The sequence below is a fragment of the Cyprinus carpio genome, chromosome A24 (genome assembly GCF_018340385.1).
Source record: "Cyprinus carpio isolate SPL01 chromosome A24, ASM1834038v1, whole genome shotgun sequence".
NCBI lineage: Eukaryota > Metazoa > Chordata > Actinopteri > Cypriniformes > Cyprinidae > Cyprinus > Cyprinus carpio.
In genome coordinates this window covers 2,984,870-2,998,129 of record NC_056595.1, presented here as the reverse complement: position 1 = coordinate 2,998,129, position 13,260 = coordinate 2,984,870, and the positions used below count along the sequence as shown (strand labels likewise).

Genomic DNA, 13,260 nt, shown 5'->3' with positions numbered 1-13,260 from the left:
CGCAGTGGTGCAGTCCGCGAGAGGCAATGGCAGAGGTGTAGAGGGAGAGAGAGGAATCAAGCGTCCTGACAGCTTCGCTCCGGACCCCCAGCGGTGACACACCGAGCCCAGCACAGCGCATCCCGAGCCGCCCGAGACCCGCAGCTCAGCAGGGCTTCTTCTCAATCTCAGGTGTGCGTGTGGACCAGCAGCGCTCGCGCTAACGCTGGCGCTAGCCGCTGTTTCTGCTCCTCAACACTGTGTTCCGTATGTATGGGGTGTGATTTATGCATTTACTTTGCACGTAAACACGGGCGCGCGTGCTTGTTTACCTCGACGCACGGCTGTTATTTAATCGCGCGTGTTTAGGATTCCCCAGCAGCCTGTGTTTACACGCAGATGTACCATATTCTGGATCATGTATCAGTCATCTGCATCTTTCGGAGTGACTCTCATATGTATCAACTGCCTTCAATGTTTAATCTTCGGAGATCTGCTATTTCTGTGCACATCAGGTGACATTTATACTTAGATGTGCTCGGACAGCTGTGCTGGATGTTGACACTGAGGCTCTGGACCTCTTTACTGACCTGTCTTTGTTATGACAATCAGTGGCTCTAATGAAGCTCGTGAGGTTTGGTGCTGTTTAGATGTGTGTGTCTTCTAACTCTTCTAGACAGACCTGTCAGATGAAATCACACACCAGATACACAAGTGACACTAGTGCTCAAATACTGAGAATGCGCAGATTTATATATATATATATGAAAAAAAACTGTATTTATACTAAAAATCCATTTACACAAATCCTTATCCATGCAGTTCATCTTTCAGAAGTCCTGGAAACACGTGGATGTCCCTAATATATTTTTTTGTGTTATTTATATAATATTATTGTATTTATGTGTGGGTCAAAGACGAGACAACCACAACTGATTAAATTGATAAAAGTGATTTATGCACATAAAGTGTCTACTTTAATGTTTAGCATATTTTTTTTGTGAGGATAACATGTCAAAATATCGGTGAAATAATGTTCAAACGTCATTCAGCGTGACGGATATATTTATGTAAACCTGAAACTGCATATTAATTTAAAAGAAAAAAAAAGTGTATAAAAGAAAAGATAATGTGATAAACTAACCTACATTTGATTCTATTTTAAATTATTAAAAAAATTCATCTAATGATTCCTGCTCTAAATATGCCTCAAAAGATGTTTTTGGTGTATGATAATCATTATTGTTTGCTCTGAAATAAGCGGAACCCATGCTAATATTTGGAGGGAAAACTAAATTTAAAGCTGTATTAAACTTTTATTGTTTCGATGCTTGAAAACCCCTTTTCGTCTTTGACCCTTATATTTTTAATTAGCTTGTATTTCGATATAATTTTAGTTTTAATTTTAGTTTCAGTTTAAGCTTTGGAAGTGTTTTGAGATCTTTTCTCTTGAGTTTAGCTTTTAGTTCATTTCAGTTTACTACTTCAATTGCAATTTATTTTGGATGTGTTTACTTTTTCTTTACTTTTTAATAGTTTTAGTTTTAGTTGAAGAAAGCATGAGCTGAAACGTTTCTGCACTTTGGAAGTCTGTTTTTAAGACTCTTTTTTTGCACTTTTGTCACATTTATAGATGTTAAATTAAAGTCATTTTTGTGATTTGGTTTTGGTATAAATTGTGTGTCTTCCAGTTTGTGGACATTTTTTTGGTTTTTTTGGTTGATCCAGATAAATACAATATCTACTCACATAATAACTTACTAATTAACTCACCGTAACCCATACAACATCTATTCTTACAAATGAAGTGGATTTCGATGAGACGTGGAACAAGCTCCTAGTGAATTCACTGTCAGCGTGTTTTCGTGTCTTTTCCTCCAGATTACGCCGAAGCCACACACCATGTCGTTAAAGCCGCGGGTGGTGGATTTCGATGAGACGTGGAACAAGCTCCTGACGACCATCAGAGCGGTTGTGATGCTTGATTACGTGGAGAGAGCAACATGGAACGACCGCTTCTCGTATCCTCACTTTAATAGAGACACATCTGTCCTGATTCAGATCATGTGCTATCAAACTACTGCTTCCTCTTTTTTTTTTTCCTGTTTCTTGTAACCTGTTTTTTAAAATATGTATTTTAAGAGCGTGCAAAGCCATATTTGTTTTATTTTTTGTTTTTATCTACTTTATATACACACTACCAATTAATAGTTTGGGGTCAGTAAAATTTCTAAAGCAATGTTTAGTCGGCAAGGATGCATTAAATTGATCAAAAGTGTCAGTAAAGACATTTATAATGTTACAGAAGGTTTCTGTTTTTAAATAAATGCTGCTCTTTTGAACTTTCTGTTAACCAAAGAATCCTGAAAAATAAAATATATCACAGTTTCCACAAAGATATTGTGGAACTTTTAACTTTTAAATAGTAGTGTAACTTCATGTATCCTGCGTTAAATCTCCTTAACATGAGCTTTAGTGACATTTATGCGCTGTGTGTTGCGTATCCAGAGCCTTTAGGGGAAAAGCTGTACACTGAGACGAAGGTGTTTCTGGAAAATCACGTCCGTCAGTTGTTCAAGGTAAGAGCGGGTGACGCTCGTGGCTCAAGCTGTCATTGTCTTGCATCACTGCGATGTGTGTGTGTGTGTCTTACAGAGAGTCCTGGAGTCGGAGGAGAAGGTCTTGGTGATGTATCACAGATACTGGGAGGAGTACAGCAAAGGCGCTGAGTACATGGACTGCTTATACAGGTGCGTAAACTCATTATTCTTGCCATTCTGTTTGGTACGGCTAGATGGCTTTTAATTTTGAAGCAAATTGCACTGGCTTTAGAGTTTTTGTTTGGTAAAAGGTGTTTGTGTTAATGCAGGTGTGATACTTGGATGGTGAATGCTTATTTAATAATGACCTGGATGTCAAAGAATTAGATGATTGGTGTTTTGTGTTTGACCTTGGTTTAACACTTTCTTGGGTTTACTTTTATCATAAGAAAGTTTTAACATAAAACCTACAGTATATTAGTGCACATTACCGTTCAAAAGTTTGGGGTCGGTGAAATGTTTAGTATTTTTGAAAGAAGTCCACAAATGACCACAAAAACTAAATAAAAAAAAAAAACAAAAAAAACAAAAAAAAACAAAAAAAATGAAAAGCGATATTACTAAAAATTACTGCAATTTAAAATATCTACTTTTCTAGTAATTTATTTCTGTGATGCGCAGCTGTATTTTCAGCATCATTACTGCAGTCTTCAGTGTCACATGATCTTCAGAAATCATTCTAATATACTGATTTGCTTTCGTCACAAGATAAATGTTTTTACTGTCACTTTTGTTCAAAAGAATGCATTCTTACTTTCTTTAAAGAAGTCTAACTGACCCCAAACTTTTGGTAGTTAATCTAGTAAATCTAGTTTTGTGAACACTTGATGGAACAAACCAAGAGATATTAAACACATCACGGTTGAAGTTGCTTTTAGTTCATTAGGAACTGCTGAAATAATAGCAACTGTTTTTCCTGAATGTACCCACAGGTACCTTAACACACAGTTTATTAAGAAGAACAAGCTGACCGAAGCAGACCTGCAGTACGGATACGGAGGCGTGGATATGAACGAGCCCTTGATGGAGATCGGAGAGGTATGCGTTGTGTCATCACACTGTAGTGCCCTGTGTGTTTACAGTATCTTATGACACAGTCTGTTGGCATGTGACCAGATTTCAAATGTCAAATTGTGGGGTTTATTCTTTCATGAACAGTATAATGGTTTATGTTTGATGTTTTTGTTGTGTGTTTAGCTTGCACTTGACATGTGGCGGAAGTTAATGATTGAGCCCCTTCAGCCGATGCTGATCGGGATGCTCCTGAAAGAGATCAAGAAGTAAGTCAAATAGAAGGAAATACATTTATTTATTTCAATAAAATTTATACTAAAAATAAAAAAGATCAGATTTCAGTAGAAAACAAATAAAAATTCAAAATGAAGACCTGAAATATTAAATTTTATTTTGTTTTGATCAACCGGTATTGGATATTTTAATTGTTTAATCTATTTTAGATCATCTTCTAACACTGGCTCAAAGGTTAAGTAATGAATTATGGAACATATTTAATTTGTACAGTAGCTCAAACAAGTGCTGTTTATACTTTTAATCCCATCCCGTCCATTGTTGTTATTGTGTATTGCTGAAAAAAGCATTTACGGTTTGGTTTTACAAAACTAAAACAAAATAATTACAGGATTTTCTCTACTGGTCCGGTGGAAATAGTTGCTGTTATCGTTGTTTTTGACTCGTGTTATCTTTTAGTCCAATAAATAAGCTTATATGACACAAATTTCCAGTTATATTTTACCAAAACTTCTATCCCAACAGATAAAAGGTTACGAAAAACATTATGAAAGACACGTGAACAGTCAGTAAATAAGAACAAATTACAAACAATAGCACGAGTGAATATAGAGAACACAGAAGACACAAATGAAATGATGCTTCGTGAAAAACAGCAGACGCAGCGATACAGCATTTCAGTTTAATTGGTTACTGCTGTAAACAAAGCAGAGCTGCACTTATGAACACTACGTTAATATGCGTTATACAGAGACGAGATGAAAAGAAAACGCCATGTAAATTTCTCTGAATTTCTCTTGCATTCAGAGATTCATTTATATAAACCCTCAAATCAATATTTCGCTATTTCGCAATTGAATGTAGCTGGAATTTTTTAAATCAGCAAGGCTTAAAAACACTTGCAAATGATAAACTTTCATGACAGCGACAAATCCGTCAGCTGTCGCGAGTAGGGTTGGGAATCGTTAGAAATTTTCCGGTTCCGGTTCCGCCTAATGGTTCCGGTTCCGATTCTGGTTCCAGTTCCGGTTCTGGTTCCGGTTCCGGTTCCGCCTAATGGTTCCGGTTCCGATTCTGGTTCCATTAAAATAATTAAACAACTATTAAAAAAATAGTGGTAAGGAAAAATGCACAATACTCAAATACTCAATGCTCAATACTGTTTATTACTTACTGTCAACTTAATTTAAAGGTTGTCAATGTCAAAATTCAGCATATATATTACAGTATACACATTTTCTGGTTCCGATTCCATTTAAATAAACTATTTAAACACCGGCAGTCTTTATTGTCGAGCCCTGAATTAATTACCTGCGGCGCGAGTCTATGAGCCACAAATACTTGCAATGATTGCGTGACCTGAACCTAAGTTCAGGTTTATTGATTATATTCCAGTATACATTGTTTGAGAATGCATTTGTTTCCATAGCGACCGATGTGGGGAGGACCCAAATCAGAAAGTAATCCACGGGGTTATCAACTCCTTTGTTCATGTTGAACAGTACAAGAAGAAGTTTCCTCTAAAGGTGAGTGTCTCTGTCTAGATGCTTTTGTTGTGCAGACATGAAACTCCAATCATTTGTAGAAAAACTGAAATGTCTTGGTTTTTTTGTACACTACTGTACTATTCAAAAGTTTGGGGTCAGCGAGATTTTTTTTTTTTTTTTTTGGAAGGCAAAGCACTTTTAATTCGGCATGAATGCATTAAATCAATTAAAAGTGACAGTAAATGTGTTTATGATGCTACAAAAAAAAAAAAAAAAGTATAATGGTTTCCACAAAAATATGAAGCAGCACAACTGTTTTCAACATTGATGTACTCAAATAGAGAACCTTTCAAATTGTAATAATACTTACTGTATTTGTGATCAAATAAATGCAGTCTTGGTGAGCATTAGAGACTTTGTTCTTCTTACCGACCACAAACAGTTGTGTACTTACTTGCATGCCTATCAGCAATCATGCATCTCATTTGAGGCCACACCCTTTTTTCCCCTTTACCCCAGTTTTATCAGGAAGTCTTTGAAGGGCCGTTCCTGACAAAAACTGGAGAGTATTACAAACAGGAAGCCTCCAATCTACTGCAGGAGTCCAACTGCTCCCAGTATATGGAGAAGGTGAGATGCTGGAACCACAGCTTAGCCTCTGCATCTCTGCCTTTTACATTTGTAACGGTTACTTTAACATGGTCTCTGAGTTCATTTGGTCATTCAGTCCATTTCACACATTGCTGGTTGATATCTAGCTTTATTGTGATCTTAATGCGGCTCCGCTGGCCAGTGGTTGATGCTCTCTGATTCGGCAGGTTTTAGGCCGGTTGAAAGACGAGGAGGTGAGATGTCGGAAGTATCTGCACCCCAGCTCTTACGCCAAAGTCATCCACGAATGTCAGCAGAGGATGGTGGCCGATCACCTGCAGTTCCTGCACGGAGAGTGTCAGAATATCATCAGACAGGAAAAGAGAGACGGTCAGCACTTCAGTTACACTTACAACCATTTTCTGCTTATGGGATCATGTTTGTACGCATGTTATTACTGCAGGACGTCCTGATGGTTTGTTCGGTTTCAGATATGGCGAATATGTACACGCTACTGCGAGCCGTGTCCAGCGGCTTACCTCACATGATCCAGGAGCTCCAGGTCCACATCCACGACGAGGGTCTCCGAGCCACCAGTAACCTCTCTCAGGAAAACGTAAGTGTCCAGGGTTAAGAGTCTAAAAGCAATGTATAGCTATAAAAACAACTTATTTGTACATCGCATTAATTGCATGTTTTCCTCTGATCTTTGTGCTGCAGATGCCAACCCAGTTTGTGGAGTCGGTGTTGGAGGTTCATAGTAAATTTGTCCAGTTGATTAACACAGTGTTGAATGGGGACCAACACTTCATGAGTGCGCTTGATAAGGTACACTTACATTTCAACACAGTTTATAAAGGATTTACTAATGTATATACAGTACCGTGCAAAAATGTAGACACTCACTCATTATTACTCTTTTCCATATTTCAGAATGATAGGAAATACATCAGTACTTTGAAATAATACAAATGCAATTATCGATTTTTTTTTATATAATATAATGTAATTTAATATAATATAATATAATATAATATAATATAATATAATATAATATAATAGTAAAAACATAATTTGAAACAAATCCAAATGGAAATCATTAATATATAATATAATGTAATATAATAAATAACATGATAGTAAAAGCATCAATTTTTTGAAAAAATACAAATGTGACTATGAAATCATTTATATATAATATAATCATAATATAATATAATATATAATGATATAATATGCATGATGATAGTTAAAAACATCTTTACTTGTGAATAAATGCAATTGGAAATTCATTATATATATAATATAATATAATATAATATAATATAATATAATAAGCTAGCTATAAATATAATGATTCATATGATAGTATAAAGCATCAATTATTTTGAATAATATCCAAATGTGAAATCATGTAAAATTATATATAATATAATATAATATTAATATATAATTATAATGTTAATATAATAGTTGAATATAATATGATGATAGTAAAAACATCTTTACTTTGAAATAAATGCAATTGGAAATCATTATAATATAATATAATATAAAATATAATATAATATAATATAATATAATATAATATAATATAATATAATATAATATAATAACATGATAGTAAAAGCATCAATATTTCGAAAAAATCCAAATGTGAGTATGAAAAAATTATCATATAATATAATATAATATAATATAATATAAATATATAATAATATAATATAATATAATAAAACATGTAGTAAAAGTTTAATCCATGGAAATTATTTATATGTAATGTAATATAATATATATATAATAAAATAAAAAATAAAATAAAATAAAATAAAATAAAAAAAAATATAAAACAATATAATATAATATATAAAAAAATAGTTTAATCCATATTTAGCACCTGCATATCCCCACTTTACCTACTGCATCACCCTTCTCCCTGTAGTCCAGCAGGGGGTGTCTGGGATTCATGTGAGTGTTGAGAAACACTGGAGTTTGTGGTTTGTGATTTTATTGTTCATTTCTCCTCCAGGCCTTGACTTCAGTAGTGAACTACAGAGAGATGACTAGATTAGTGAACTACAGAGAGCCCAAATCCATCTGCAAAGCGCCTGAGCTGGTGTGTAATCACTGTTTATCCTCAGCTGCTGTCAGCGTTAGATCAGGATGACTAGATAAACTCTGAATGAAGCATGAAACATTAACACTGCTTTCCCTCTGCTGGTGTTTCTCGTGCTGTGGCACAGCTGGCCAAGTACTGTGACAATCTGCTGAAGAAATCTGCAAAAGGAATGACGGAGAATGGAATCGTCGAGGACAAAAACTGTGGGACCAGCTTCATCCACGGTCTTCAAAAAAAATACATCGAACGACAAAGACGTGATTTATCTATTTCTTTAACTCAAGCTAAATGACAAAATTCTTGACTTGATTTATCTATGGGTTTAGCTTTAGCTTCTTTAGAAGTTTGGTTTTGGGATGCAAGCTAAAAGCTATTGGTCCAAGATTTTGATATGTCCTGTCTCATTATAATATGCTAGCAATGTGTCAAAATATGTTAGCAGTGTTTTTATAAATGCAAGCAACATGTTGACACAAGTTAGGCAACAAAACATAACAACATAACACTAACACTACCAGTAAAAGAAAAAAATCATAAAAAAAAAAATAAACAAAAAAAAAACAGAATAATAATGTGTGGAATATGTTGAAACTTTAACAAAGTGTTAAAACGTTAACATATGTTATAATTTGCTAGTAACATGCTAAAACATGTTAGCAATGTGTTAAAACATGTTAGCATTGTTGTTGTAGCAAAGTTTTAAAACATTAGCATATTATGAAAATGCTAAAGCGGTAGAAACAAAACAAGAAAAAACATAGCAATCAACGATACAAGCTATCAATCAACCAGAAACACTAAAAAAACACTCTCAGTATTATAACAAGCAAAAAAAAACGTTAGCAAAATGCTAAAATATGTTAGCAGTGTGTTATTAACATGTTAAAAAAGTTTTAAAACATTAGCGCATTATAAAAATGCTAAAACATGCTAAAACATGCTAGAAACTTGATTAAAAACATGGTAAAACATTGCAGCAATGTGTTAACATGTTAGCATTGTGCTAAAACATTCTAGCAGTGCTAGCAGCATGTTACTAACATTTTAATGTGGAAAAACGTGTTAGAAACATGTAGGCAAATATGTTATTAATGTTAAAACATTAGCACGTGTCTGTTAAAACATGGTATAAACATTCTAATAACATATTAAAGCATAACAATGTGCTAAAACATTCTAGCAGCTTGTTAACAACATGCTAGAACATTAACAGTTTGTGAACATGCTAAAACATGCTAGAAACTTGATTAAAAAACATGTTAAAACATTGTAGCAACGTGTTAGCATTGTGCTAAAACATTCTGCAGTGCTAAAACGTGTTAGCAGCATGTTATCAAGATATTAGAAACTTATCGAAAAACATGTTAGTAATGTTAAAACATTAGCACGTGTCTGTTAAAACATGGTGTAAACATTCCAACAACATTAAAAGTAAAATGTGTTAAAACATTCTGGCAGCATGTTAACAACATGTTAAAGAAACATGTTAACAACATGCTAGAACATTAACAGTTTACGAACATGCTAAAACATGCTAGAAACATGTTAGGAATATGTTGTCATTATGCTTGAAATGTGCTAAAACATGGTTGCAACGCGTTAAAATGTAAAATCATGAAAAGGTTTATTGGTGACTGAACTGGTTTTTGGGGGTAATGAGGTCTGAAGTGGTCTGAAAGGGATTTTGTATGTTTTCCTCTGTCTAGCTGATAGGGCTGGGCGATATGGCCTAAAAAAAAAATCCCCGATTTTTTAACAAAAAATCCGATTTACGATTTAAACCGATTTTTTTTCCCCCTACTTAAAATCAATATTCAGATGACAAAGAAATTGTTCAAAACAAGTTTTAACTTTATTTTGTTTTGATTTTACCTTCTGGGATTTGATCTGGATTCCTCCTTCAGGTTAAATTGCAATCAGAAACAACAAGCCAAAAAAGACAAGATGGCAGGTCCTGCCATTGTAAACCGTGAAAACGTTACATAAAATAAAATGTAACATAACATTCTTATCATACTGGATACAGTCTGTAAGACTGTCAAAGGTCTTTACTATTTATTTATTTTTTTTCATGGGAGCTGCACTGATAGGGCAGAGTCAATCAGAGAGCAACTTTTACCGCAAAGTATCAAAAGCTAAATCTAGTCACAAAAAGCATGTCTTTTTATCAATTTGTCATCCCTGATATGCAATGCAATGCGATACAAAAGGGGCTACTCATTCTTTATCATTTACCAGTCAAATTTGTAACTGAGACAAGATGATTTAAAAAAAAAAAAAAAAAAAAAAAAAAAAAAAAAAAAAAAAAAAACACCTTAATGCTGGAAAGATTATTAGCCCATCATGCATCTAACCATCCACGTGCACACTCGGTGTTAAGAGCTGTTAAGATTAAAACTGCCAACTCCGCAGTGAGTCAGTGTCATGGACGTAGGACAGAGCAAGTGTAAATATATTTTCTAGTCTATATCTCCATCTTGTTGTAAATAGAGCAGACAGTGTCTAACTGTATCTACACCGTTAGATAACAAGAATAACAACGGCAGCTAATTTCATGAAAATCAAATACACATCTTCAGTTTTTGAATTTTAGGTAGACTATGTTTACTAAGGTTAGATTAATATATTAAATACATTTTAATTAGCCTAATACAATTAATAAAATTAAGAAGAATGTAAGAATTTCGTTTTGAAAAATTTGCCATTTATCTGCATGCATAATTTTAGACAATTATCCAAGAATTTCGGTACAAACAGTAAACATTAGGCCTGCTAGAGACATTTTTATGTCGGAGCGGGATCTGAGCGGGAATTGGTTTATGGCGAGGGTGAGCGGAATATTAACGGGGCGCTTGCTTGGTGCGGCTGAGCGACTGAGTGGAGCGCACGTCCATACAGCGGGAAACGTAGCGGAGCTTCATACCATGGGCGGAGCGGGGGTGGCTAATTGGGCTTAAGCCCCGAATGTTTTGTCAAAAGCCCCGAATCTTTTTTTAAAATAACTTTGTTTCATTTCCTCTCAATATTTCAGACTGGGGCGGCAAAAAAGCTCTATTACCGTGCGTGGTGGCGAACGGTAATGCATCGCGCATCACTCAGCTTGTATGCCAACTACCAATAAAAACTAACGAAGAAGAATATAAATCTTCTTCTTCGTCGTTGTCATCAGGGGCTGGCAGGCTTTTTAATTTCACCGGCGTCGTAGCGAGCTCACTGGCTAACCGGCTGAAATGAACATTATGGACATAACAACATTTTTTTAAAAGGATCACTAACAGTAAACCTCACCGGCCGGAGAGAGATTCAGAAGCAGCGTCAGAGGAACCGTGGACAAGTGTTACAAATGTAACCCCCTCCCCCCCACCCCCCCCAAAAAAAAAAAACCTAAACACACAGCTTGTATCAAATGCTTAAGCCCATTCTGAAACTACGGGAGCCCTGATTGGAGCGCCGGCGGATGTTAAAAAGAAAACCGATTTTCATTCAAACAAATCGATGTAAACTACACATTCGAGTTAATCGATAAAATCGATTTATCGCCCAGCCCTACTAGCTGACAATAAAACCATTAAACCTTAAGCTTTTAAAACTATTTAATACTTTCAGGGTAGGCTTTGTCAAGCCAACATCAAAGTTTGTCGTCAAATGTTGCATTTTTTTACATTTTGTGTTTTCAGTATTTTGTGGGTGACACTTACTGATTTCTTGTTTTTCTCTCTTTTTAACCGTGGTTTGTTCTTAGTTTTACGCCAGAATGCTTGCAAAGAGGTTAATACATGGACTTTCATTATCCATGGACTCCGAGGAAGCCATGATCAACAAACTGAAGGTACAGCAAGTCTCTCACACAGCCGTCTTTCTTGAAGAGTGTGTTAAAATGTTCACAGATGTGACTCATCCTCAGTAATCAAGTGTTCGCTGGCTGTGGGCGCCACAGCTTTGTCATCATGTAAACCGCGGATAGGACTGATGATGGGTTTCGTGTGATTAAAGCGAGCAGACCTTTCATTGTTTTTCTCGTTTCCCTGCCCTTTGCCTCGCAGCAAGCGTGTGGCTATGAATTCACGAGCAAACTGCACAGAATGTACACTGATATGAGCGTCAGCACCGACCTCAACAACAAATTCAACAACTTCATCAAAACCCAGGAGACGGTCGTGGACCTGGGCATCAGCTTCCAGATTTATGTATTACAGGTAAGAGAGAAGGAGAAGCATTCGTGGTTTGAATAATTAACAATTACTTAACGTCTCATAACACTTAAGCTCCAGACATGTATGTTATGTTGAGAAGTGAGTTAGAATTTTTGTAAATGATCAGATTTACGGTTTTCTTTAGATAAAACAGGACCAAAAAAAATAAAAAATGAATAAAAAATACAAACCAAATTTACTGAAACAAAGGTTTTATTTTTTATTATGTAATCAAATCAATTTGCATGATATGCTGATAAAAAAAAAATAATAATCTAATAATAAATTTTATATAAATTATGTTTAAATATTCAATAATTATTTCATGGCAATAATTATATATTTTCAATGTTATATTTTATATATATATATATATATATATGTGTGTGTGTGTGTGTGTGTGTGTGTGTGTGTGTGTGTGTGTGTGTGTTAAATACATTATATCAATAATAATAGTAATTATTTCAATAATTAAATAAGTCATTAATTTATAAAACAAATTAAATAAATTTTGAGATCACCACTATTTTGTCATTTCATCTATGAGAATAATAAATTACTGTCTTCATTTATATTTTGAAGGATTTTGCTACTTATTTAAAAAAAAAAAAAATTGTAAGCCAAACACAACATTGACATATAAAAGGGTCAACAAAAAGTTGAAAAATGGTAATAAAACAATACATTATGACTTTATCACTATTACTTTACCCCAAGTGGGGAAGCTACAGTAATGTAAAATATGACTATTTTGCATGTGTTGATCGTGCGCGGGGTCGTGTGAGCTGACGTGTGCTCGTGTGTGTTTCAGGCAGGCGCGTGGCCCCTCACACATGTTCCCTCTTCCACGTTTGCCATCCCGCAGGAGCTGGAGAAAAGTGTACAGATGGTAAGCTGCCCTGTCATCATGCCCCAAAACACGATCTGTCACGATCAGGGGCAAGAGCAAAGCTTCCTGCATGTGCTGAGAGCTCAACATGTAAAATCATCCTGCATTCATTATGAGAGCAGGTGACGCTGATTTAACTGATGTCTTCTCTCTG

At 35.0% G+C, this 13,260-nt stretch overlaps 1 protein-coding gene across 1 annotated transcript in view; it reads left to right on the top strand.

The window, feature by feature from the left end:
• LOC109104254 (cullin-2) overlaps positions 1 to 13,260 on the top strand; it is a 19,300-nt gene continuing 6,040 nt past the window's right edge. Inside the window, exons 1-17 of the mRNA XM_042714882.1 lie at positions 1 to 171; positions 1,861 to 2,000; positions 2,456 to 2,558; positions 2,635 to 2,729; positions 3,512 to 3,617; positions 3,777 to 3,859; positions 5,257 to 5,353; positions 5,834 to 5,944; positions 6,133 to 6,295; positions 6,397 to 6,521; positions 6,626 to 6,733; positions 7,935 to 8,021; positions 8,149 to 8,248; positions 10,782 to 10,852; positions 11,767 to 11,853; positions 12,068 to 12,220; positions 13,029 to 13,106. Coding sequence (XP_042570816.1) covers positions 1,882 to 2,000; positions 2,456 to 2,558; positions 2,635 to 2,729; positions 3,512 to 3,617; positions 3,777 to 3,859; positions 5,257 to 5,353; positions 5,834 to 5,944; positions 6,133 to 6,295; positions 6,397 to 6,521; positions 6,626 to 6,733; positions 7,935 to 8,021; positions 8,149 to 8,248; positions 10,782 to 10,852; positions 11,767 to 11,853; positions 12,068 to 12,220; positions 13,029 to 13,106 — 1,686 coding nt within the window. The 5' untranslated portion in view covers positions 1 to 171; positions 1,861 to 1,881. The remainder of the gene's footprint in view (positions 172 to 1,860; positions 2,001 to 2,455; positions 2,559 to 2,634; positions 2,730 to 3,511; positions 3,618 to 3,776; positions 3,860 to 5,256; positions 5,354 to 5,833; positions 5,945 to 6,132; positions 6,296 to 6,396; positions 6,522 to 6,625; positions 6,734 to 7,934; positions 8,022 to 8,148; positions 8,249 to 10,781; positions 10,853 to 11,766; positions 11,854 to 12,067; positions 12,221 to 13,028; positions 13,107 to 13,260) is intronic.